Source organism: Oryza brachyantha, chromosome 1 (assembly GCF_000231095.2).
Source record: "Oryza brachyantha chromosome 1, ObraRS2, whole genome shotgun sequence".
Classification (NCBI taxonomy): Eukaryota; Viridiplantae; Streptophyta; class Magnoliopsida; order Poales; family Poaceae; genus Oryza; species Oryza brachyantha.
The window spans coordinates 1851130-1876340 of NC_023163.2; the positions used below are offsets into that span (position 1 = coordinate 1851130).

Genomic DNA, 25211 nt, shown 5'->3' on the forward strand with positions numbered 1-25211 from the left:
ATTAAGACAAAAAAATATACAGTGTTAATCCGAAGTCTGGTGAACCATCGTTCTCAGGGATCTGAATAGAGAATTGGGTCGACTTTAAGCATCATCCAAGTCGTGAAAACGACACCCTACTTGGTCTTACATATATATCTTTTTTTCTTTCTCTTGAACCGAGTACATTACAAACTGCACACGGAACTGCAGCTGATTCATCAGGAATAACTGTAACACCAAGAATAAACAGGGTACAACAGTGTAAGGGTTCTTACATATATATCGTCAGGGCCCCAATTTGCAGCTCTTCGTAACACATAATTTAACTTTCCAGGAAGGAAGAATTTCTAGCAACCTGTGGCAAAGCACCTCTACACAAGCTACCTATGGCAGACGGCTGGCTAGCTCTTACTGTGACAATTCCTCCGTGTAAAAGATGAGCGAGTCAACGAGGATAAACAGGATATTGCTTACAAAACCGGCGAGGTAACGATCAAGTGTCATGGATACAAATCACCTTGATCAGAACAAGCCTACGAACTAAGATGGAAGATTTGACAATCTGGTTTGTATTTGTTCTTGGAAGCAGCCTGCTCAAACTTCTTCAATGGCCCTTCATTCTCTCTCAAGCCTGTTTGGATAAAGTATCGCGACCACCATGAAGAACTCCGCAGCTTTGCCTGCAGAAGAACAGTCCATGTCACCAAAATTTTAGTCTTCGTTATAGCTCAATTGTTTATATTGTGTTCTGGAAAATACTAATGCTTGCATACCATCAAACAAACCAACAGCTATTCCATTCCTCTCCAAACAAGTAACCATCAATAGAATTTGGACAGCCTAACTGACTAAGCAAAATCGACAGTATTTCATAACAGTCAACATAGAGGATGCAATTGAAATTAAATTATGTGATGCATGCATAATGAAAAGAACATATATGCAACATCACTACAACAGCAACAAAGAGCTCAGAATGAATACCCAGAACAGCAGTAACCTATAAAAGCATAAAAACATTCTAATTTTTTTTATCAGCTGTCTTTCTGGATCATGGACATAAAGTGTGTCAAATCAATCCTTTTCTGGTTGAGTTCAATGTATCATTCACTTAAACCATATGGCAAATAAATTTGCATGGTAGCTATTAGAGGTCATCTGTACATACTGGTCTTCCAAATTTTGGTAGCTCAGAAACCTTAGCCTTCTGTTGACCTGGATTGCCTGAAATAGGTGAATCAAAAATTAATATCCGTTCAGACCTGATACAGCATCCATCATTACAAATACTGTGTATATATACCCCAGAATAAAGCTAAAGAAACAGGAACTACCATAATAGCAATATTGCAGAATATATATTTATGCTAATATTGTTTTACCATTCTCATTTAATAAAAAATATATCACGAGTAGTATAAGCGTTTTAAGATGCATCCAATTGAAGTGTACTGGCAATACCAAAGATTATTGCACAAACTAGGAAAACCTACGAAAATGAAGAATCAGAATGAGGAGAATCATCATGAACATCTACAAATATAGCTGTTTACATGGCAATTATGATAACCAAGAATAGGTGATTGACTTAAAGAAACACATACCAGCAAAGATAACAAGACCATCTGTAGAAATCCTTGCTAAATCTGGAAGTGTTCTGTTCAGATATCTTGGGGTCAAATAATCCAATGCATCTGATACGATAACAAGGTTAAAAGAATCTTGGCGGTATGGAAGGGGGAACTTGATATCAGCCATACGAACAAAGCCCTTGCGCACAAGGCTTTTGCAGCTACTATCAGTATCCTCCAAATCATAAGGCTCCACTCCCCATGCTTCAACCTTCCCTTCCTTCAACAAGTTAGAAACTACTGTACAGCTATCAGGGCCAACATGGAGAACCTTATGCAACTCATTGCCATAGGCCTTTTTAAGATAAGGAAGTGCTTGCATGACTTCTGGGGTACAAGAACCTGGATGCAAATGCAAAGGAAAACTTGAGCTAATGAGGAGCATGAAACTTCTCCCTCTAATACGTGTTATAATGGAGATGCCTAAAACAATCAATTACTAAAAGTTCCACCTGTTTGGGACTATGGTCTTCTCTGCAGCATAATCTGATGCAAAAACCCTGCCAGAGAAGACCTTTTTCTATCTATTTGGCTTCTATCAACCTTATAAGTTATAACTATCACCTTCCACTATATTTCATCAAAAAATTTATTAGAGGGTTATCTATCAGTCAATCATGAAGCCTATGATAATGCAGTAAACTCTGTTGCTGTTTTTACAGCATATCAGACAAGCAAATTACATTGGTAATTTGGTATAATTCAGCAGGAAAAAAAATATCACATGGTCCATGTTGATCAGGTCATAGCAGTTGAATTCATTTTAGACTATTCGTGCACTAGTGAATATGACACCAAGGCATCAACAAGGAGAGGAAGACAAAAACAATCATGAAGGAAAAAAAAATCAAAATGCAGTATCTCCAGTATGCTGCTATGAAGGATTCAACAACACTTTTTTATTACTGCAAAGAGTATCAGAAGAGCTTGAAGAGGCAAATCAGCAAAGCATGAAGAGACACTAAAAAATGACAGCAGCATATGATTTGGTGCAAAAACAATAATATACCTTCAGATCTGCTTACAGCTTCTCTGCTTGTAACTGTTACACCTGACCATTAGAGAAAAATGACAATTAGAAGTATGAGTTGGTCTACAACATTTGACAATTAGAAGTATGAGCCCGTCCACTTTGCTATCACTGTGAGCAGAACAATTCAATATCTAAAAATCACAAAATATACTCATACAGTAGAATGAGAATCTCACTTAACAATTGGGTATATAATATTGAGTTTGTTTTCTTATTTCAGAAAATCATGACAGCAACAATGCAGTACGAACAAGAAAAGCAATGTCACTGTGCACTAAATAATTGTCACGACAACGATAAGCGACGGAATCTAGTACATCCACCTCTACCTCCTAATTAGTTATTTAAGTAACTACTTTTAAAATAGAAAAACAGAGGTAGTACGTATGACAAATTACGGGTTTTTTCACCATTTTGCAATACGAACTAAACGGAACACAGGTGGAGGAAGCTTTCAAGTGGGAGTTCAAACTGACCTGAGCCGCTGTTGAAGTAGGCGATCAGAATAATGACACCCTGAAACCAAATAAAAATGAATAACCCCGTCAGCTGACCACATGGGAGATCTTACCAACTAAATTGACAACGCCCCGAAAAAAAAATTACCAGGACCACGAGGGCGATGGTGAGCACGGGCGGCGAGCGTGACTTGGGGTGGAGCAGCCCACCGACGGACGGCAAGCCCCCATCCGCCACCCGCCGGCTCGGATTCACCGACCTCCTCGACATCCTCTCCTCCTCACACCCACCCCTCCCTCCGCCGACCCCTCTCCAGCCCACCTCCTCCCCCCGCTCGATCGATCACCTGCTCGCACCACCAACAAATCACCCCATCATCAGCCAAAAACAAAACAAAAAATCACAGCGTCCAAAATCCCCCCACAATGCAGCAGAAACCGAAAGCGTCCCTAGCAGCGGGAGGAGGAGGGAAGCCAGATCCCCGCGCCGCCCCCCTACTCCGCACCAGCTACAGATCGGAGCCCCTAACGCAGCGATACCTCTCCGATGATGGGTGGGGGGGCGACGCGGCCGGCGGGAGGCGGGAGCCCGGCGCCTAGGGTTCGCGGAGGAGGGGGCGGATCTGAGGCGAGGCGGAGTGAAGCAGCAGCGGCGACGGCGAGCGAGCGAGTGGGTGGCGATCCGACGCGATAGGGACGACGCGTGTAAATAATGGTGGTGGTGGTGGATTTAGCACGCCATTAGCGAGGGATTGAGGAGGAGTGTGTTTAGTGGAGCGCGACCCGAATGCCGAGGCGGGGGGATTTCGGGATGTCGGTCGTCTCGTCTCTGCCTGCTGTCTCGCTGACAGGTGGGGCCCCTCTCTTGCTTCCTCTGGCCTGTGGCCCGGCTGGCGGTGGCCCAACCCGCCAGCTGGGCTCCAGGGAGTGTTTACATTGATGGTCAACGGTCAAACAGGTCTAAGGAGAAGTCGATGGTCGTTCAAAACAATGGTCTACTACTAGTTTTCTGCTTTTTTAGGGTACCTAACACTGAGAACGTGGTAACTGAACTGATTAGCACCTAGGTGATGGTTGACATGGTCGAGATTGAGTATTAACATCTTGTTTGTATGATAGTTATTTTTAAAAAATGTTGAATCACCAAATTGACTACTATGAAGCGAAAATCATATTTCAGAAGTATCAAATCAGATACTTTAATATAAAAAACTTTTGCGCGAAACATCCCGTTCAAGAGTTTGAGAAACGTTCCGTGAAAATCCAAAATCCCTAGGTGAATTAGAATGTGTCCTTAATACTAGTATTTCTCAGCTTTTTCCTGGAAAGGAAACCAAACAGTCAAATATGTGTCACATTACATATGACCATTTACTCAGAGTCATTTCAATCTTTTTTATTTATTATTTGCATATTTATTCATGTCATCTAATTGTGTACTTCTCTCTGCACTTGGGGAAAAAAGAGAGAAAATGACGGCAAGATACCAGTACTATTCAGTAACTAACTTAATCAGCACCCTGAACTCTACCGAGTCTCTTCCTCTCTATAGATATTGTTCTTCACTTGCAGAAAAGAGTCTCCTTTGTGGCGTTTCCAGTGGTTGGATTGACCCTAGTGAAACAAATTAAATTGGAAGTACTGGGATCAATGTCATTTAGACACAGACAAAATAAATGTAATGATACCTATCGCTGTGTGCAACTGTGCATATTGCAGCACTGGTTACTTACCCATCAGCAACTTTGCAGAGGTATTCTCGTTGATCGTCTCGGAGTGGAACATCTGTAAAATCTGGAAGGCCGAAAAAAAGTTAAAAAAGTTACATGTTTGATGATCCTATGAAATGATAATCGATTCAGTTGTAGTGCAATTCTAGGTAGCATCTGACAAAATCAAAATTGTTCCTGAAACTCTGTAGAAACATTTGCACATGAGTAAGAAATCACCGAGAGAGTCTAAAATTTGCCATTGATCACACAAACTGAGGAAAAATGAGAATCATTTAGTTTGGCATGGCCATCAGAGAGACAGAAACAGTAACTTGCCTGCTCCATATATGTTGGATCCTTTGAAGGTCGTGTTTCCTGTGGCAAGTGCCCCTTCCAAGTTGGCATTTGTCAAATTTACCTGCAAAATGATGCGAGAGGAACCCTATCACACGATTGTCACCACGTTATGCAAAGCTAACAAATTATTCGTCCAGCAAACTAGGCTTGTGTTTTGCAATTGATTGTCCAAACTGATGCTATGAATTTCTGAACAAAATGAATATTTTTGATAATGACCGATTCTGTTATGAAACATAAGCTTGTTCGCAGCAATGATGCCAAATTGCTACTACCAATGTTCTCCTGGTATAACTAGTAAAAAGCAAAAGAAGATTCAGGCTTTCTGAACAATAGATGTCTGATGCAATCAATGGTAAGTTGGTCACTGAACAAATAGAAGATGATTTCAAGCTTGCTGTCACTAATGCTTTTCTTTGAGCAATATGTACCTTGGTTACATTTGCCAGTGAGAAGTCTGCTCCTCTAAGATCAGCATCGGAGAGATCAGCACCTGAATTTATCATCAGAAACCTCTCAATAATAAATACAACTCAAACCAAAACATCAGTTTGCCTTTTCAGAACTTAACGTCTGGACGGATCTGCTGGAATGAAAAGGCAGAAAATTTCACAACCTGTCAGGTCTGCATCAAAGAAGCTCGCGCCGAGCAGCTTCGCGCCTTTGAAGTTCGCTTGCCTCAGTATGGACTGCAGCAAAAAACAGAGCAAGAATTCACATAACCTTGCATTGCAAAGGACCCTAATAATTCAGATGCTCTTCTGAACATAAAAAAAGTTCAGAACTTTCTTGCCATTCCCCCAGAAGGATAGTCATCATCCTTAGAAACCTGATCGAATCCAAGCGTAAGAACTGAAACAGAAGGCAAGGGGCACGATCGGAGTACCGTCTTGAAGTCCTGCCTGATGAGCGTCTGGCCACTGAAGTCCTTGCCGGTGAGGTCCTGCCCCCGCGTCACCTGCTGCCCGTACGGGCCTCCTCCCTGCACACAGACGGACACAGCCCAACCGAATCAATCAGCGGCGATACCATGAGCAGCTGAGCACCAATATTTTCAAGCGAGATAATCGCCGACGAACCTTGAAGGCCAGAGCCGGGTCGGCGACGAGGAGCGAGGCCGCGACGAGCGCGGCGGCGCCGGCGTTGGCGAGGTGGAAATACAGGGAGGAGCGACCGGGCGTTGCCGAGGCGCCGGCAGCGACGGAGGGCGGTGGGGATGGCGTGAGCTTGAGGCTGCCCAGGATGGTGGTGGCCATGATCGCCGTCGATTCTTGATGCTCTCCGGCCGGTGGTCGGAGACGGTTTCTTAGGGACGTTGTGTTTATCCGGCTTATCTGTTTGTGGGGTGCTTGCTCAAGCGGCCAATCGCTTGTCGCCACGTCAGCTACTCAGAGCCACTATTTCTCCCATAAATAGAAGAAAATTGTTTTTCAACATATGATCTACTGCCTCCATTATTTTAGGTTGGTTAGTAAATACTAAAGGTTTTAATCAAAATATTATGTTTATTTATTTTATTATTAAATTTTAAATTGAGTAGATTCTCTTTTTAATCATTTCAAGTATCTAATTGGTTACTGGAGGATCATTGTGGCAGAATTTAGAGTACAAATGTTTATATTTTGGTGTGAAAAATTTGAATCGTATACATAATTAAATTTCAGGGGGTACCTTCTTAAATGAAAAAATATATCCGCTTGCTTACGTGCCTACGGCCTCTCTAAAAGAATGTTAATATTTTTACTATCGAAAATCTTGTGCTGGGTTCATCTTAAAAAAATAGTGTACATAAAAATTACACACTCCTATAACAGAAATATAAAAATGAATAACTTGTACTAGGAACTCGTATTTCTACCCCAAATTTAGGATATATTTGAGGTAAATTTAGGTATGGGTGAATATAAGGAATGTATTTGGTAACCTGAGATATATTTTTTAGTCTAATTTCTAAATTTTTATTTTAGAGATCAATTTTAGACATCTCTTATATATATACGCTCTTATGGCTGTTTGTGGAAAAAAAAAAGGTTTCCCTTTTCCGGCAATGGCTATGATGTTCATGTTTTTAGAAAGGAAATATCCTGTTATTTCATACTACATCTCGGAATTTTTAGTATCAGGGAAAGTGTGTAGAGTCATAATTTTACTAAGATATAACCTACTCGTATTGAACACACTATATGCACCACTCAAATTTTATCCCGTATGTTAAGATAGAACTATTTCACAGTCGGTGATGATTTTGCGAGAAGATTTCCGAGCACTCATCTATAATAAAGAGAAATAGTGTCTTAAGTGCATCCCTTTCTCCCTCTCGCTAAATTCTGCTCTTTCATTTTTTTACTCACATATTTATCAAATTGTTAAAAATCATATGTTTTTCTCAAAAACATATAAAAAGTTATAAATCATATTAATTTATTTATAAATTGTTTATAGTCAATACTTAATTAGTCACCGTGTTGAAAAAAAGAGCCATAACTTCTCTCCCGCTCTCAAATACTACCTCCGTCCATCACTAAATGTTTGGTGTCGTTGACTATTTTATATAGATTTGACCATTTGTATTATTTAATTTTTTAAAAATATGTAAGGCTATATATACATAAAAATATATTTAACAATAAATAAAATAATATAAAAAATAATTATTATGTAAATTTTTTAAATGAGACGAATGATCGAACGTATATATAAAAGTCAACGACGTCAAACATTTAGTAACGGAGGGAGTAGCTAATGTCCAATTTGTCCAAAAACAACTTTATTTTTCACATCTTATATGTACAAATACAAAACTAAAATAACTAGATTATCTCTATTTATAGTAAATCATAATACCATTTGTCTTCTATTTATATAAACTTCAATATAATAATCGCTCAAAATCCAAGATCAACTTAATTTGGCACAATAACAAGTGGCGAAAATAATCTTATTTTGGTGGGGGAGTACTTCAATTAATCTTTCTGATAGGGTGTTCTCTGTAATGTGCTCTCACTCGGTCTTGACGAACACAACGGTGGGCCCCATCCTCCAGTCTCAGCGCACCGAACCGCCTCTCTTTTCTTTCTAGAATCATCGAGCCAGCCTCCTCGCCGCCGCCGAGGATGCCGGTGAGGGTGGTCGACACCGCAACCCCTTCCTCCCAGACCTCCTCAGGTTCGCCCCCCCCCCTTCACCTCCTCGCCCCTACCGTCTTTCTCTGTGCTATGCGCGACTGCGACCCCCCTTAATTTGGTTTGCCATCCCAGTCTTAGATCTAATCGTGTGCTTTCTGGGGCTTAATCCAATTTGAAAGGTTTGTTAGTAATATAGATTGGTATGTGTGGGTGTGGATGCGATTTGGTACAGATTTTTGGCTTTGATGATGTCTACTTGAGTTGCTATAATTTCTGGCCACTCATGCGATGCATCTTTGTGCTTTGGATAACTAGGATGTTTTTTGTAAATAGGATGGAAAATAATTGTAGATTCTATGTTGCTTGCAACTTTGGGTGAAGTGCTGTTGTGTTTCAGGAGGCCTCCTAGATAGCCAATTGTTGTGTTGTTCACCTGCAATTGGAAATTGGAAATTCATTAGTTATCTGCATGTAATGAGTTTCCTGCAATACATACCCCACCATGCCAATATGTGCTATACTGATTAAAATGTTGCAGGTCAAGATGCAAATGCCGGGCATCCGTCACCTCCTAGCTGTTCCCTCTTAAGTGCTGGAAGAGTAAGTCTTTTTGTGCTGTTATTTGAAACTTGACTAATTATTGAATCTTCATATATCATATTAGTATGAATTGTGGAACTGAACATATGCTTGTATCTTTCTTTCAGTGTTTTGCTGGAACCCAGAATGTCTCTAATATACAAAAGGATGAAGCTTGGAAAGTTAATGTGCGTATCCATGGCTGTGATCTTGAACAGGGTTATTTATGTGGAACAATGGAAGCACTTAATGTTCCCTTGGCTGATACACCCGTGAGTAACTTGCTTCTTCTTCTACTTTGGCTCTTTAAACTTCATATGTCAAAGTTGTTCACTGAGAAAACATTCGTATATTCAACTACGCAAACAACTTATTCAATAGAATTGTAAAATTTGCTACTTTTTTACTTCTTGGTATTATTATTTGATTTGTGTTGCAATTTGCAAATAATTTCCATAGGTGGTAACATTCTGGGAGGGGGAGATAGTGGATGCTAAAAATTATACATTCTTCACTGGCAAGTGGGAGGCATCGTGAGTATTTAACTATTTATATTTTGAGCTTATATTATCGTGTACTTGTTTTTTTATAGATGTCCAAGTGCAGGATAAACAATTCAAATTTACTCATGAAACATTACTCCTACTTCTGCTTTTGTAGCCCAGAGGATGATATTAGACACTGGTCCAAGTTCCCATCGTTCACGCCTCTTCTGGTATTTTGTTGCCTAACTTCATGTTATCAGTCACCATGATATGGCAATATTTTAGGATACATTCCTCACTTATGTTTTTCCAGAGTCAGATTGAGACAGATGGTGGAAAGTCCTTGGACCTCAGCAATTATGCTTACATATTCATGGTACTGCACCATCTGAGTTTTCATGTACATGCATCACATATTAAAATACAAAGCTATTACAACTAAGCATTATTCTGATGCTACACGTAGAGATGGAAAGAGCAGTACTTTGTCAATGTTGGAGTGGACTGCGGATTGACCATAGCTGGTTTCTACTATGTCTGCTTTTCATGTAGCGATGGTTCCATTAGTGGGTTTTATTACGATCCAAACAGCAGGTAATCACTACCACTTTTTGCTGCGATGTTACAACTATATTCCATGGAGGAATTCAGTTGATATAAATATGCCCTGCTCTCTCAATTTGCAGTCCATTTCAGAAGCTTGAACTGAAGTGTACCAATGAGAAAGATTCTGGATTTACCTTTTCGTCCTATGAGCTGCAGTGACAGGCCTGTTGCCATTAGAGTGCTTCGATGTTAATATACACAACGTGTGTACTGAACTCAAATTTCTGAATGGTGTCCTATTAAAAGAGCTGAGATGGCATGTTTGTAACGGTGGTTTGGAGCAAGACTAAACAATTATGTATTTTAGTCTTTGTAATATGAATATAAGCTGTCAAACTTTCTAGTTTGAAGTTTGAATCTACTTGTATTTCTTTTTGTGCTAATCATGGTATGGTTATATCCAAAACAATAAGACATGAATGTCAGGCTCGTTGCTCGTTTAAAGAAATGTATCGTTCTTTCCAGAGTGATTTTGGTTCTGCAGTCGATGATTTTTTTTGCTTCAATATTTCTGTATTGCCTACATCGTGGAATTTGTTGTCACTGATTGTGAATGTAATATCTTATATGGTCAAGATACTGTGCTTTAACTGAAGAGATACTTAAAATTGAAACCTTGTACATTAGTTTCTGGTACACAGCCACAGGTACCTCCTTTTGGTTTCACAAGCAGCCACTGTAAGGTATAATGCAATTCTATGAACAAAGTTTACTTGGGGCAAGCATTCCATCTTCGCCTCCGGTGTTCACATTGTAAGGTACATCTCTCTACTTATGTTGTTTCATAGAGCCTTGATCTCGTGCTTCAAGACAGTCAATTGTCTAATGAGTAAAATTCTTCTGCATCTGCATTGCACAGGCTTCAAGTTATTGCTAATTTCTATAATAATTTTCTGCGGATAGGACTACCCTTGCACGCTCAGTGAAGCTTACCTTCATACACACAAGGATTGGTAGACAGTGGAACAGGAGGTAACTCTTCTCTCCTTTTCGGCACAAACCAAGAAGATACTTCCTTTGCCCTCTGTACCAAAGGCATCTCTACATTCTCGCACCAGGCATCAAACAGATCGAGGACAGCCTCAGTAATGACTTCTGAGAGTACGTTATCACCTTCTCCAGGTTCCAGCTTCAGCATCAGGTACCTATTGAATGATATGATCTTCTCTAACATTTTCCTTCTGTCAATATTATATGTTGCTATTGTGTCTTGGATTATAGATACCATCCTGAGGACAGCCTTATAGACTATAGCATATGCATTACTGAATATCTCGGATGCTGTTTCTGACAGTTCTTTGCTGTTCCATTCATTTTTTACTGGTGTTGGCCCCTGTTCCAAAATTGGTGCAAATGTTACAGTCTTCTGTTTGGTTGTGTTGACACGGAGCTGCTTTGATTCCCGAAGCATTTCATTGGCTTCCTTCATTTCTGACTCAAACCTGCTGCTGACCTTGAAGTATGGTTGTTCCTTGTGTGTAGTTGGGCTTGGAAGTGGCGAATTTTGCCTTGGTGATGCTTCCATGTATACCTCAGGTACACGCACTGATTCACCTGCCACATTTCATATGAAAAAAAAAACATGTATTACTCTTCGTCATAATAAAGCCATTCTAGGATTGATAACCTGGCCAAATTTAACTGAAGATATGGTGACATTTTTTCATTTCAACTAACAGATTGTCCAATGCTATGCAATGTTCTGACGACATACAGGAATGTTGTTGAGCTGTGCTTGGTGATCCATGGTCGGTGTCATTGTGCTCCTTGCTGCTGCTGTCTTCCGCACTGGGTCCTGCCCTGGGGGTCCACATCATGTCCTCCTGCATAGGCTTCTTCTTGTGATGCAGCAGGTGCATCCATTTCTTAGCCTTGCTCTTCACCTTGCCTAGAACCGGCTTCTTCTGGCTCCCATTTGGGGTCCGTGGTGATCCCATCGGGCTCACTGGCGGTGCCCGTGGTGAAGGCCAGTATCGTTGTTGCTCCTCCCATTCATCGAATGGATTTTGGCCTGCAATGTTCAAGCTCTGAGATGCTAAGGAGAATGTCAATCAAGCATGTTCATTTTACTTCTAGCAACATTTCAGCACTGAACATCCCAGCATGTGTACTTCCCAGAAGAATTATCTGAAACACATTTATAGGCTAAAACATTCTCATAAGATCGAAATATCACGAGAAATTATATAACATGCAGGAATGGTGAATTTTCAGATAAGAAGAGAAGAACAGAGACCGGTGAATCTTTTACCATTTTGGACGGGGTGGTCACCTCGTTTGGTGCTGATCCCGCGCTTCAGTTTTCTGATTTCGTTCATGATTTGCGCAAGCAAGAACAGAACCAAATCCAAGAGCTTTGGGAGGAGCTGCTGAGGGAAGAAATGGAGTCTTATCCTAAAGTTGGCAACCCTGAGGGAGCCATTTCTGAGTTAATAGTGGTGACAGGGGCTAAATTCTGGTAGGTCGGTTAAGTTTTGGCAAGCTATTCTGGGGGGTGTTTGGTGGTTGGAAGGAGGCCACCACATTCTTGGAGCCATCTCATGTGTAGGGGCAGATCATAAACGAGCTCCATGTGTTTGTTTAGAGCAGCTGCTGAAAAATGTAAAGGGCATATGCATCGTGCATGTGCAGAACGGTTTTGAACTGAGCAGGTTTGAGAAGATTTTCGATCAAAATGCTTCAGGAAATTTGAGTTTCAGTGAGGAAACGGAGCTTCAGGAAATTTGAGCTTCAGGGAGGAAACGGAGCTTCAGGAAATTTGAGTTTCAGTGAGGAAACGGAGAAAATTTAAAATTTTTCTTGTCAAGAATGGGATTCGAACCCATGCCCTTTCGGACCAGTACCTGAAACTGGCGCCTTAGACCAACTCGGCCATCTTGACGTTTCTGATATGCGATTACCGACAATTTACAAGAAATATCCTTCATGTCAACAAAAACTTTGAAACATCCGAACCAAAAGTTCTGGAGGAGTCTTACCCGCTCTCCATAATATGCGGGCTGTTGCATCAAAAATTTCTAAAGCTAACGACTCAATAAACATAATAAACAACAAATTCCACGGGAAAATTACGCTGAACACTGAGTCGCTGCAAAGCTGTTTACTGCTATTGGCTGTCAATAAATTGCCTTTGGTAAATATGATGTTTGTTCACAAATATGTAACAACAATACGTGTCAGCATACTCATGTTAGCTAATACTGCTAAAGAAGTAAAGATACTACAATGAGTAAACAATATTGTACCGATGAAACAAATTTTCTCCATGCTCTCTATAATCTGCTAAGCTGAAGGTATGTCTCCCAAACTTGCTGGAAGCTGCAAAGGCAGCAGCGCCCTTCCATGCATCTAAAAGGGGGTCAGCTGCTCTTACAAGCTTCAGGGGTGTTAGGTATGGCCGAAACTGCCGGATTCCAGATTCCAGCCGAGGGATCATGCCAGGGATCAGAGAACACCCTCCAGTGACAAGGATGGACTGGCAAAGGCGCTCCTTGACAGACTCGTCCTCCATTAGTCTCCTAAGTGAAATGCTGACCATCTCATCGATGCCAGCCTGGTCGATTCCTATCATACCAGGCTGGAACAATATTTCAGGGCAGCGGAATCGCTCGATCCCAATGGAAATTCTGTAATCTTCTGCTGTAAGAGTCCGAACCTTAGGAGGCTCTGGAGTCTGTTGAACAGCTTCAGTTTTGTTCACAAATGTAGGGTCCATCTCCTGCACAAGGAAGCATCAAATATGATTGTAAAAGAAACTACTGAATAATGAAATCTAAGCAAGAAAAAACAGCCACTACAACTCACAACCAAGATAGCTTGCAGCCTTGAACATGTGATCTTACCTGGATCTTAGAAGCAATTCGAGCAAGTTCTGATTCATCATCATCATTCCCATCATCGTCATCATCATTATCTTTGCTCATTTTTTTGTACACTAACCAATCTTCATCTCTCGTTCCAAAAGTGTCCTCACCTTTCCCCCGATCAAATGCAGCAGAAGTGAGCAGCCGCATCCTTTCTTTCTGGGCTGCATTAAGACGTTCCCCACGGCCTACACCACCAGATGAATTATGATTACCATTGGTCTTACCACCGTTAAGTTTCTGCCGCTTCCTTTGATCAACCTTATCAGAAAGTTCCGAGTATCGAGCACGGAGCTCTTCAAGGTATAACTCTGGGTTCTCCCTGCATATTCAAATAAAAACAGATTATAAAAGCAGCATATAGAGCACCTGGCAAATATCTGATAGATTTAAGAATAATTTACCACCTTTTACAGGGTGATTTCATTGATAATTTGAGAATAATCTGTTGCCTTTTACAGGGTGTATATTTCATTGATATGTAGCTCAAAAACTCATGTAGCTCAGTGATATGAGTCTGCTAGAATAGTAAATTAAACATTGTTTCGAATTGCAAAATATGCCTGGATTCAGGGTTTTTATCAGCAGAGTGCATCACAAGAACAAAAGTAAAGAATGGCTCTGAAATAACTAATTTTGTAAACAACCAAGTGTACTTGAAATTTGAGAAAGGAAGATCTTAAGCTGAAGTGCTGAACGCAAATAAAGTATGAGGGCAATATGGATGATAAATTTCAGACTCGGATATCGAAACTTACAAACGCCTCTCTTCTTCTTGCTTCTCCCTCAATGCTTCCTCCTCAGCACGTCTCTGCTTGGCACGCATTCGGCCCTCTGTTGTGGTTTTGAGTAGTATCTGTTTCTTCTTCTCTTTTAACTGAAAGTATATGGAAGTAAAGTAAAAATAAATAGTTGAAACATGAGAATCTCTAAACTTGGTGTAATAGATGTGTGCTCAGGTTACACAGCTGCAAAAGAGCCCCTAAAAACACACAAGCAAAAACCCCTTTGCTATAGATGATAAATGGACAAACAAACCTGCTCTGGTGTCAATGTCTCATCTGGGACATTCACAAGTGGATATTTATCAGCCGCAGAAGCATCTGTTTTATCTTCATTACCATTGGTCTCCCCCTTTGCCTTCCGTAAGGACTGTGTTGCTTTCAAAATAGCAGATTTGATTTCCTGTTGGGAAAGATAGCCAGATCTACCTAGAATAGCTGTTGCTTCTTCTTCCTCGGCTCCATCAAGTTGCTCCATTAGCTCCTCCAAATAAGAAATCTGCTTTTCAAGTTCTGCTATCTTCTGAGACCTTTTTGCAGCAGCCATTTCTCGTAAACGCTGGCCAGCCTTTTCCTTCAAAGCTGCTTTTCTTGCCAGCTCTTCCTCAGATGGTGGTTCCTCTATAGGTGGTGGGACCCACGGTAGCTGCCAATACCTAGTTTTTTCTTCAGCTTCTTCCTTATTGTTCTGCAAAGTGGAGCAATCAATTCATAGTGTTCAAAGAATGAGCTAGAAATGTAAGAACCGTGCATTCAATAGAAAAGCCTTCTGCATTCTTTGGATGAACTGGAATTGGATATTTTTACATTGGTAAGAAAATAAACGGTACATAAAAGTTTCTCACCTTAAATATCTGCAACTCTGACATATAATCAAGGGCTATGTAACAATGTTCCTTCTTCAACTCTTCAGCCTTTTCCCATGTAATGCTTGCACTATTCAATGTAAAACGGCAACAGTTAGACATGGTAGGGGGGAAATAGCATGAAGCACTTCAGAAATATGCTGCTGGCACCAACCTGTGATAGGGATATTTTAGAGAGAGGAGCTGCCTCAGTAAATCTGTAATGTGAAACCCACCAATGTTGGTTCTACAGCATGCCCCCAACACAGGTTGTCCCTTTAAGAACTGAATACATATCCACAACAAAGAATTAATTGGAAATTTGGTATACATATGTGGGAATGAAAGAAGATTTTGTTTCAGAATACAACAAAAAGATGTTTATTTATCGTTTCAGGGATCATGACAACAATAAGAAAAATACACCAAAGAATAGTCTAACTTGGAAGAATTATATGCAGTCTACCATGCAAAAGTAAGCCTAATCTCAAACACACAATACTCATAATATGGAGGAACAGTTTTACCAACATAGTAGTCTGGAAGCATCAGTCTCACAGAATTAGATGGAAAGAAAGCAACATGCTGTGTCTGGAGATCAAGAAAATACATCCCGACTTCAGATACCCATGAGCAAACAATCTAGATTAAGGGCATTATCGCTCTCTGTTTTTTTAGTTTATTTAGCATGTTATACTGTTATATAGTATTACCTGTTACAGATTATCCGACCAGAGTTTCAGAGTCTACAATGCATTCAACAATACTGTGTTCTTCACACACATACTGCATTAATTTTCTGAACATCTGACAAGATAATGAGAATGCAATGCCAAAGGATTTTGTGGCGCACAAAGTTAAGAGGAAGGCATGTCCAACGACAAAAACTTACTGGAACAACATGGCATGTTCCGTGTTCACACGAAATGGCCAGGCCATCTTCTCCACAATTTCCAAGTTTCTGATTGTACTTGTAACTAAATGCATCATCGATGCCAAAAGCTGAAATTCACATAAGAAACACATTTAGCATTGCCATTTTTACTTCAAAACTACTGGGTGCAGTTGATAACAATTGCACATAAAGATAGCAGGTATCACTACCAATGGATGGCACGCCATATGTCTCAAAAAGTAGTTCTGACATTCTGGCTCGAGAAAAGGATGGATTGCATTCACACTCTGTCATAAGAATGGGATGGCCCACCTGCCCAGCATAAATGTTACTTTCAGCAGCATGAAACAAACCAATAGTTTATGAGGGAACCAGAAAATTTTAAGGTCAAAGGAGGCTACAAATATATTACTATATAACCAAAGACACATAACCATTTCTGTTAGAACTATATGAAACTAATGAGAAAAGGCTGTTCAGGAATGACAGCTATTCCTGGGTTGTTTTTTCACTGTCACCTACCACACACTGGAAAGGAGAAGAAACTTATTGATAATAATTGCCCATGCCCGTCACATGTCTAAGATGAATATGCTTAATATGCAATTCACTAACTTGCCTGTTTTAGAGGCTGAGAACCTGCAACTGGAATTCCCCAAATATTTTGAAGCACTATGTTCAACTTGGGAACGCCAACTGTGTAACTATTCAATATACTCCTAACAAACTTAATTCTGAACCCAAAATCATCTGGCCATTTTGAAACACGCGTGCTAAAATCAAGTTTTAACAAACACTCTGCAGTCTCAATCAATCATTACGCCCTTCACTTATACATAGAATTGGCATATATAAGAACCCCCAAAATTTCATCCTTTTTTATTCAACAGGGACTACCCCACATTTACTAGTTTACTTATGCATCAAGTGCAAAGTAAAGCAAAGCTATCAAACCAGGGATGACAAAAATTAACTGCATTTGGAATGCATTCATAGTACAGATGATGGCAGAGTGCAATTTACCTCTGAAGTGGCACCTAATCGATCAAAACCATAGTCAAGAATCTGCAACCCAGACAGCAACAATACCAGGTCAAGTAAAAGGTAAACAAATACTTAAAACATGCTTGTTACACAGGCTTTAAAGACTGGAGTGCAAACATCGACTCTCTGAAGTAAGCAATCATGTGGTGCTCTGTGAAACATAATAATATGCATCGGCATATAGTGCCATAAAAGAATATGTGAACTATGAAAGAGACTATCATTCATTAGCTGTAGAATAGAGCTTATACTCATAGAAGCAAGTTTCAATTAGGCGTTTTTAACTTCAGGCAAAGTTTTTCTCGGTATCAGTTAAATACATCTCACAACCACAGGTGACACACATATCTTATTCTTAAATGTTTCATATGCGTTATTCTGGTGAGCTTAGCAATTAACGAACATATTAAGACTGTATTCCAAATCAAAGATGACAGACCAGACTGATCAGTTCAAGCTAATCATATGTAGTAACAAACCAACTATAGATCTTGCTGACGATTCAAAGAAAAAAGTTAAGATCGTTTCATAGGAATAACTAAGTAAACTAACATATTCCATGTACTCGAATTGGTAGACAACGTCATCATCAAATGGTGATCGAATTGATGATCGTGTGCAATCAAAATATTTCATCAAAGCAGGATCAGTGTCCCCAACAACTGTGACAGTTTCACCTGCATCATAGAAAACAACTCGCAATCAGTTGAATTATCAGACTTTGTCAAACCCTGTTATAATAGATTTACACGAGGAATAACCATGCATGGTTGAGTTCCTCAATGGTACATTCATACAAGCATTAACGTTACAGTGCAGTTGCACAAACATAATGATAGCACTAAGGCATCTGAGTTTGATTTTTTTTTCCCTCAGAATTACTCACAGCACTTAAGAAAATGAGTAAAATAGCATGAAATCGCTGAAAGCGTTTTAAAATTGAAGCTGATTGGAACGTAGAAATTTCACATGAAATTGACAAGAGCAGTTTAGTTCCCATTGCAATCGAGTAAATTCTGAGTTCCGAAAAGGGCCTAGCACGGGATGATGATACACACAATTTACATGCTCCACCCAGTTTCCGTGTGTCAAAACAAAATAAATTTTCACAAACAGCACACAATTATAACGAAACGTCACTGATTCACTGAACTTCTGAAAACGTACAGTACCCAACCACCAAATACGATATCATTCAGCATTCCTAAATCCTAAGCGCAATGCGGCGTACCAGAGCTGCGGTGCCGCGGCCTCTGCACGATGTTGCGGAAGGCGACGCGCGGCTCCTCCTCACCGGCCCACCTGCACGGAGACAGAGAGCAAACCACCTCGTCACCACTGAACCCATCCGGAAGCGCTGCTAGGGTTAGGGTTCGGGGGGGAGGAAGGTTTCCGGGGCGGCCGTCGTACCCGATGCGGAAGGTGGAGGCGCCGTTGTCGATGACGATGGGGGTGGCGTGCGGGAAGCTGGCGAAGTCGGTCTCCCGCTCGGGGCGGTACACCCGCGACATGTCAGCCGGTGGCGGCCGCGCGGGAGCTGCCTCGCCGGAGGCGGAGGCGGAGGCGGAGACGGAGGAGGGGGAGAGGGGTTTGGGAGCTTTCGGTAATTTTTATTTTTATTTTTTTGGCTCCCTCTTCGCTGCGCCGAGGTGTTCTCGTCGAGAGCGAGAGATCGCGAGGGGAGAAGAGGGGTGGATTGTTTGCGCAAAAGCCCCTGCGATGTACTCCTAATTCTTATTGCATCCTTTGGATCATATATTACTACTAGTTGAAATAGGCGAAGTGAATCGAAAATATCGTCAGGTCGTATCATCCGATGATAGCATATCATAGGAATCTACGGATTGTCCTAGAGATTTTAGGAATTTCATCGGGTCGTATTACCCAGAAAAATTGGGGTAGTTCCGTTTCTAACGATGAGTCAATTCGAAAAGTACGTTAGTTCATGAGAATGAGTCAATTCGAAAAAGTACGTTTGTTCATGAGAATGTATGAGTGACAAAACGGTAAAAACATAAGATTCTAAAGAAATTTTGTTAAACAAATCCTACAATTCAAATAAATCCTATGAAAGAGTGGAAGTCCTATAAAATCCCCCTTTTCAAAAGGAGCTCTATAACTTATACTACAACTCAAACGAGTATAAGATTCTAAAGGAAGTTTGTTAAAGTTAAACCAATCTTACCATTCAAATAAATCCTATAAAAGAGTGTAAGTCCTATAAAATCCCCTTTTCAAAGGAGCCCTATAACTTAAATCATACAAAATTCCTCCAGAAATCATGTTGTTCTAAAGATTGCATTTCAACTAGCTTAAATTTGCATAGTTTTACGTTTTTTCTCTCCTTTCATTGCTAGCAACCTTCACTTAGGGTTGGAGAGAAGAGAAAAATCTGACCAAACACATCCGTAAACAGACAGCAGGTGAATGTTGTCTGAAAACCACTAAGAGCAAGTTCAATAGCATAGCCAACTACTGGCTCTAATTCATCTATAGTCAATCTAATAGCCAATCTATACAATAGTTACCTATAAAACATCAATATATAGTCCCACATATCATATACACATTTTGGGAGTCCGTATACAGTTGCCTACAAATTAATAGCCCACCTTCCTTCTATCTCCCCTCTTATCTCTTTAAAATATGCTTATATCTGGCTTATACCCTACCTGCTCTAATAAGTTAAATAAATATTTCACCACAAAAAACATGAACAAATGTTTGATGCTCGTTGGAAATTTACAGTAATAATACCAAAATCAGCGAACCATCAGAGATACAAACGTTTTCCTAAAACTCCCATTATTTCCATCTCAATCAATCCTATTTTTTTTCATCTCAATCAATCCTAAATAGACGTTTTGATGCTCGTTAGAAATTTACTAGAATCGTACCAAAATCTGTGAACCATGAAACATGACAATGTTTTCATAAAACTCCCATTATCTTCGTCTCAATTGATCCTATTTTTTTATCGGATATTGTTGTACGTACGATCAATGATCTAGCGTACAAATAGACGGACGCACGCGTTGGCGTGGACGGACGGAGCGTGGCGTGCACAGCGCACGTACATGTTGGGCCGTCATCCTACAACGGTAGTACGGAAAGCATCGTATGTATAACATACTTCGTTTTATATCTCAATCAATCCGATGTTTGATGTTCGTTAGAAAATTCACGAGAATCGTACCAAAATCAGCAAAGATACAAACGTTTTCATCATTAAAAAAAACTCATTTGTTCATCTCGATCAATCGTAAAGAGAATGTTTCTTCCCGGTGAAGCGCTTGCCACCATCATCTTCATTGACGCTATTGGCAGGCACCGAGGGGCCAAACTGGAGCCCCGTCTTGGGCCTCGCGTCCGCCGCCGCTGAAGACGGCGTCATCGCCTTCTTCGCCTCCTCCTCCACCGGCTTGCCGTCCATCCGCATCGCGGCGCCGGTGAACCGGGCCGGCGCGTCGTCCTCAACCTGCATGGCGGCGCCCAACTCCGCCACGGGGTGCGCGTGGGCGAGGGCCAGCTCGAACTCCACCTCGCAGTCCGTCTCGATGGTGCACACGGCGTTGGCTGGCCGCGTCTCCACCACGTCGAGGTAGTACGTCCCCTCCCTCGTCGCCGCCGTCGCCGTCACGGCGATCGTCTCGCCGGTCGTCAGGCACACGTACTTGCTGAGGCTGTGCTCCAGCCTGCACGACGAACATACATATCACAGCACGTGTCAACGAACGCACATGTATACAGAAAAATAGTTTTTTCATCAGAATTATACTTACAAGTATTTTTTGTCGGATACGTTGAAGAATCGATTCGTGTGAGGCCGCAGCTTGACGAAGGTGGCCCTAGGGAGCGACGTGCTTTGCAGCAGCACGAGATCACTCTCTTTCAGGCCCAGGTGCTCCATCATCTGAAATATTTTCAGAGATATAAAAAAGATAATCAGTTTATGTCATCTTTGAATTCGCATCTGGCCAAGCTAAGTTGATTCTTTTATGGAGAGTAGCACTAACCATGGCCGGGATGTGGACGAAGCCCTCGTCGGCGGTGAACTCGAGCACGCCGCAGTGCGAGGCCTGCAGCGTGTTGGCGTTCTGAATCTGGAATTGCATCGGGTACTCGATGTGCAGATACCCTGGGAATCAACCACAAGCAAAAACATGAGTAACCAACTAATTAAGTAGATCATCAAGTGCGAAAAGATCGTTTTTACTGAAGATTTTGGGAACTTACCGAGCCTATCAAGCGCAGACTGAGGCATTATGACTGCAAAATACAGAGTAAATTATCATCAGCAACAAGTCGTAATATTCAGAAAACTTACAAGGAATTGAGAATCTAATGAAAGATTAATTTACCCCTGTTGCCGCCGTTGTCGTCCGCGTTCAGAGGCGAGATCGGCAAGCAGCGGTACAGTTGCGCGAACGTCTCTGACTGCAACTCCAGATACTCCTCGAAATCCTGCACACGAATGAATTCAACACACCAACAATTAGATTAAACGAAGCGCTGTCTAAAACCTATTTGTTTGAATCAAGAATTAGCATGAGGCATGTATGCAAGAACGATAGATTGGTTTTGCTAACAAGAACATAAAAGACTAGAAGAGAAAAACAAATGCTTAAATTAAAAGATGATTTCTGATCAATTAACATACCATTTGGATGAACTGAGGAACTGAATTCTTCCTTTTTCTTGCCGTTCTTATCGTGTGAAGATCTCTCAATTAGATTTGCGACGAGAGATAAAGAACACAGCAAATCAAATCAAATTGAACAAAAATTTCAAAAACAACGTATCAGGTGAGGTGAGAAAGGCTTCTCGTATATAAAGCTTACAAACTGTGCTATACGAATCTAGCTCGTATACGTGCAGCAAACCGTGTCCTAGTCCGCTGCGCCGAGTATGACATGTGGGGCCCGCATGGCACCTCGCGCACCGTGACGGTAACGGGTTCGGAGGACGCGCCGTGGCGGTAGGCCCGAGTCCGACTCGAACCCGATCTCTTTCTCTCTCTCTCCTCGTGCGCCGCCCTCCTCCCCGCGGCGCGAGCCACCTAAACCCTAACCCTAGATCAGTGGGGGAGAGAGTGGAGGGGGCCGACGGGTGAGCGAGGAGCGGGGCGACGATGGCGGCGAAGCGGGAGCTCTCGAGCACCCTGAGGAACCTGAAGGTGAGGGGGAGGGTCCCCTGGAATGCCGCCTCTTCCATTCACATGTCTTGTTTGCTTGTCTGATTTTGATTTTGATTTTGATTTTGATTTTGTGTTTGTGTGTGTGTGTGGTGTGCTGCAGTTTATGCAGCGTGCGGCTGTTGCACAGAAGATCGAGGAGAAGCCGGGGGTGGAAGTGGAGGTGGAGGCGGCGACGGCGGCGGCGGCGGCGGAGGAGGTGACGGTGGCTAGTGGAGGTCCTGGCTCGTCTGTTAGAGTCGCTAGGAAGTGGTATGGGGGTTGAAATCTTAGTGTTTTTTTATCGTTCTTGCTGACTTAGTGCTTTTAGGATGCTATTAGAGAGAGGTTTTGGCTCTAGAATAGCATGAGATGCTTTCTGTACTATAATTACAAGCTGCTAGAAAGAATCGGAGATATATTTTGAGTTATTAAGTAGTATAAGATTGATTGAATCATCACTTGGGGTAACTCGTTGAAGATTGTGCTTCTTTGGATTGCAACGCTTGTTAGATGAGATAGTCTAGTAATACCCTTATGCAATTTACTTCTTACCTAACTACACCGAATTTAGAAAATACAAATGATACTTTATGCTTTTCAAACCATAGCACTGCACACTAATAAGATAAACATGCATTTTACATGTATGACGTTGTCAAGTGAATATACTTTTTCTGGTCTAGTTTGGACACACAGCCTTTGTTATAATCAGCTTTGTTTATATTAGATTCAATCTGTCAGTGTAGACTGTAGACTGAACCAATACTAATTCCTTCTTCAGCATAGTTATCATGGAGGGTAATCCACACCCTGGAGCTGTGAAGGGTCGAATGTCATTCCAGAATTTTAATCCATCCATTGATGTGAGCTTATAAGATTGTTCTTTTTACATCTTGTGGTTGCAATGTTATTGTTTTCCTTACACAAACCTAGACCTGTAGAAATTAACTCAAGAGGCAACTGGTGGTCGCCAATCACAGTCAGCTTCGCCTAGTAATTATCATCAATATGGTGCAAATCCCAGCAGGTTAGCTATAGACCAGCTCCTTTTCTTTATTGTAGCTGTTGTTATCTTAGATTAGCAATGACATCTGTTATGAATAAATGGCCATAATGCTAGGATTCATATCTTGATTCTGCTAAGAATTATTTAGTTTTGACTTGTGATGTTTGAATTGCATGTCTTAAGGCAGAAGGGCCTGAAGCTCTTGTAGAGTTGCCAGTAATTGAGGTTATTAATGATCCTTTAGTACACCTCAACCTCATAAAAGATGAGTCATCCATCGGTAGAAGGTAGAAGTCTAGATTCGAAGTGATTGATTTGTTAAAATTATACTTGTGCTTGGGCTAATTTTGGACGCATAGTTGCCATTTGTCATTAGCCTGTCTACTGATAGCTTGCTCTGGGCAGTTCATATATTGTTGATGTATTGCTGTAGTTAACATATTTGCTAAAAGTATCCTGCAACTTATGTGTTGCTGTATATTCACAAACGAGAACTGATGGATGAATCAACATATTCAGAGAATCAAAATTGGAAGGTCATTTGAACATTTCCTGCTTAATGACATGAAAACCTATAATGCATACATGTTTGCCACCAAAAAGCCCTTAATTTATTTTACAGACGCATGGCATAATCAGGTTCAATTCAATCAGATGAACGATTTAACAAATCACTACTATGCCACACAAGGTGTAGTCTTATGAACAGTTGAACACAATATTCACCAGGTGAACACTTTCATCTGTACGTTTCATGAAATTGCGTATGGAAGCTACTCAAAATTATTGGGAGGCAATTGAATAGTTGGATGTATAATTTTTATTCGACATATGTAATTTTAAGGCCTTTGAATAGCTTGTATGTACTAAATTCTCACATGATCCTTTTTATAATGGAAATGCAGAACGGATGGCGTATCAAGAACAAGATTTAGTGACTTCAACATTGATGGTTCAGAAAGCATATCTGTGAATGAACTAAAGAGGAAGCAGCCTGAACTTGACATGGAAACACCGTCGTCTCATAGGCAGCCCAAGACCACAGGTAAGAGTGTTGACAGTGAGTCAGCTTCGCAAAGCAATGGCCGTGGGTCTCACAAGTCAAACAAGCGTGAAAAGCTTGACTGGAATCTTCTCAGGCAAAGGAAATCAAAATGAGATTCAAGCTAGTGACTTAGCATAGCCAAGACTTTCACTCGTACCGATTTGTACTCTGTATCTGATTGGGCATCTTGTCATGTTTCTTGAGTTATATATAGGGAGATGGTAACAGTAGTTATTTTCAGTGACATGTTTGTCCTAGCTTAAACTTGGTTTCTACCGTTCTCCTTTACTTGTTCTGTTGTTTACTCCATTACTTTGTAAGATGTAAGATTCTTCAGCAAATGAGAATTACAATTTTGGCCGTGCTTAACATATTGCTTGCGTTACGGTACTGCATCCTGAGTATCTGCTGGACCTGGATTGGATTGAGATGTGAACTCCCAACTTATAAGAAAAGGTGAAACGGCTTATTAGCAACGTATAAATATTTTGTGGGTAAAGCTTTTTAATGTGTTCATAGCAATTCAAAAGCAAATGCTGTAAAATAAAATACGATAAAAAACTATAAATTAACTTCTAAAATTTAAA

The 25211-nt window shown here is 40.9% G+C and overlaps 7 protein-coding genes and 1 non-coding gene across 10 annotated transcripts; 2 read left to right on the top strand and 6 right to left on the bottom strand.

The window, feature by feature from the left end:
* Nucleotides 1-100: 100 nt before the first annotated feature.
* On the bottom strand, nucleotides 101-3885 carry LOC102713308 (probable pectin methylesterase CGR2). Of its 2 annotated transcripts, none has more exons than XM_006643683.3 (7): nucleotides 3645-3885; nucleotides 3253-3451; nucleotides 3123-3162; nucleotides 2623-2655; nucleotides 1587-1955; nucleotides 1151-1206; nucleotides 101-662 (listed from the first exon to the last, which is right to left on the bottom strand). In XM_006643683.3, the coding sequence occupies exons 2-7, from the start codon at nucleotides 3373-3375 to the stop codon at nucleotides 516-518; spliced, it is 768 nt and encodes a 255-aa protein (XP_006643746.1). In that variant the 5' UTR covers nucleotides 3376-3451; nucleotides 3645-3885; the 3' UTR covers nucleotides 101-515. The 2 variants fall into 2 exon arrangements, with proteins under 2 accessions (XP_006643746.1, XP_006643745.1); XM_006643682.3 differs by having other exon boundaries at nucleotides 2623-2664.
* A 600-nt stretch (nucleotides 3886-4485) lies between these two features.
* On the bottom strand, nucleotides 4486-6542 carry LOC102713774 (thylakoid lumenal 15 kDa protein 1, chloroplastic). The gene is made up of 7 exons (XM_006643684.3): nucleotides 6253-6542; nucleotides 6060-6155; nucleotides 5790-5862; nucleotides 5605-5666; nucleotides 5153-5234; nucleotides 4838-4898; nucleotides 4486-4718 (listed from the first exon to the last, which is right to left on the bottom strand). Exons 1-7 carry the CDS (start codon nucleotides 6427-6429, stop codon nucleotides 4667-4669), a joined length of 603 nt encoding a protein of 200 aa, XP_006643747.1. The 5' UTR covers nucleotides 6430-6542; the 3' UTR covers nucleotides 4486-4666.
* A 1679-nt stretch (nucleotides 6543-8221) lies between these two features.
* On the top strand, nucleotides 8222-10380 carry LOC102714045 (glucose-induced degradation protein 4 homolog). Of its 2 annotated transcripts, none has more exons than XM_040526624.1 (8): nucleotides 8222-8338; nucleotides 8837-8898; nucleotides 9006-9149; nucleotides 9337-9410; nucleotides 9538-9592; nucleotides 9682-9738; nucleotides 9829-9956; nucleotides 10049-10380. In XM_040526624.1, the coding sequence occupies exons 1-8, from the start codon at nucleotides 8287-8289 to the stop codon at nucleotides 10125-10127; spliced, it is 651 nt and encodes a 216-aa protein (XP_040382558.1). In that variant the 5' UTR covers nucleotides 8222-8286; the 3' UTR covers nucleotides 10128-10380. The 2 variants fall into 2 exon arrangements, with proteins under 2 accessions (XP_040382558.1, XP_040382554.1); XM_040526620.1 differs by having other exon boundaries at nucleotides 8223-8338; nucleotides 9676-9738.
* A 50-nt stretch (nucleotides 10381-10430) lies between these two features.
* LOC102714322 lies at nucleotides 10431-12376 on the bottom strand. The gene is made up of 4 exons (XM_006643686.3): nucleotides 12220-12376; nucleotides 11683-11979; nucleotides 10902-11522; nucleotides 10431-10814 (listed from the first exon to the last, which is right to left on the bottom strand). The coding sequence occupies exons 1-4, from the start codon at nucleotides 12284-12286 to the stop codon at nucleotides 10783-10785; spliced, it is 1017 nt and encodes a 338-aa protein (XP_006643749.1). The 5' UTR covers nucleotides 12287-12376; the 3' UTR covers nucleotides 10431-10782.
* Nucleotides 12377-12768: 392 nt separating this feature from the next.
* TRNAL-CAG lies at nucleotides 12769-12849 on the bottom strand. Its single transcript has one exon. It is a non-coding gene; the product is annotated as a tRNA-Leu (tRNA).
* A 206-nt stretch (nucleotides 12850-13055) lies between these two features.
* On the bottom strand, nucleotides 13056-19044 carry LOC102714590 (actin-related protein 5). Its single transcript, XM_040520044.1, has 12 exons — nucleotides 18808-19044; nucleotides 18629-18699; nucleotides 17950-18074; nucleotides 17377-17418; nucleotides 16563-16665; nucleotides 16351-16460; nucleotides 15634-15743; nucleotides 15459-15549; nucleotides 14870-15301; nucleotides 14590-14708; nucleotides 13811-14153; nucleotides 13056-13686 (listed from the first exon to the last, which is right to left on the bottom strand). The coding sequence occupies exons 1-12, from the start codon at nucleotides 18906-18908 to the stop codon at nucleotides 13189-13191; spliced, it is 2145 nt and encodes a 714-aa protein (XP_040375978.1). The 5' UTR covers nucleotides 18909-19044; the 3' UTR covers nucleotides 13056-13188.
* Nucleotides 19045-20649: 1605 nt separating this feature from the next.
* LOC102714421 (ubiquitin fusion degradation protein 1 homolog) lies at nucleotides 20650-22166 on the bottom strand. The gene is made up of 6 exons (XM_015838264.2): nucleotides 22058-22166; nucleotides 21759-21861; nucleotides 21634-21666; nucleotides 21414-21535; nucleotides 21180-21310; nucleotides 20650-21092 (listed from the first exon to the last, which is right to left on the bottom strand). The coding sequence occupies exons 1-6, from the start codon at nucleotides 22058-22060 to the stop codon at nucleotides 20654-20656; spliced, it is 831 nt and encodes a 276-aa protein (XP_015693750.2). The 5' UTR covers nucleotides 22061-22166; the 3' UTR covers nucleotides 20650-20653.
* A 247-nt stretch (nucleotides 22167-22413) lies between these two features.
* On the top strand, nucleotides 22414-25006 carry LOC102714695. The gene is made up of 5 exons (XM_006645431.3): nucleotides 22414-22573; nucleotides 22695-22843; nucleotides 23355-23436; nucleotides 23515-23600; nucleotides 24485-25006. Exons 1-5 carry the CDS (start codon nucleotides 22529-22531, stop codon nucleotides 24735-24737), a joined length of 615 nt encoding a protein of 204 aa, XP_006645494.1. The 5' UTR covers nucleotides 22414-22528; the 3' UTR covers nucleotides 24738-25006.
* The last annotated feature ends 205 nt before the right edge of the window (nucleotides 25007-25211 follow it).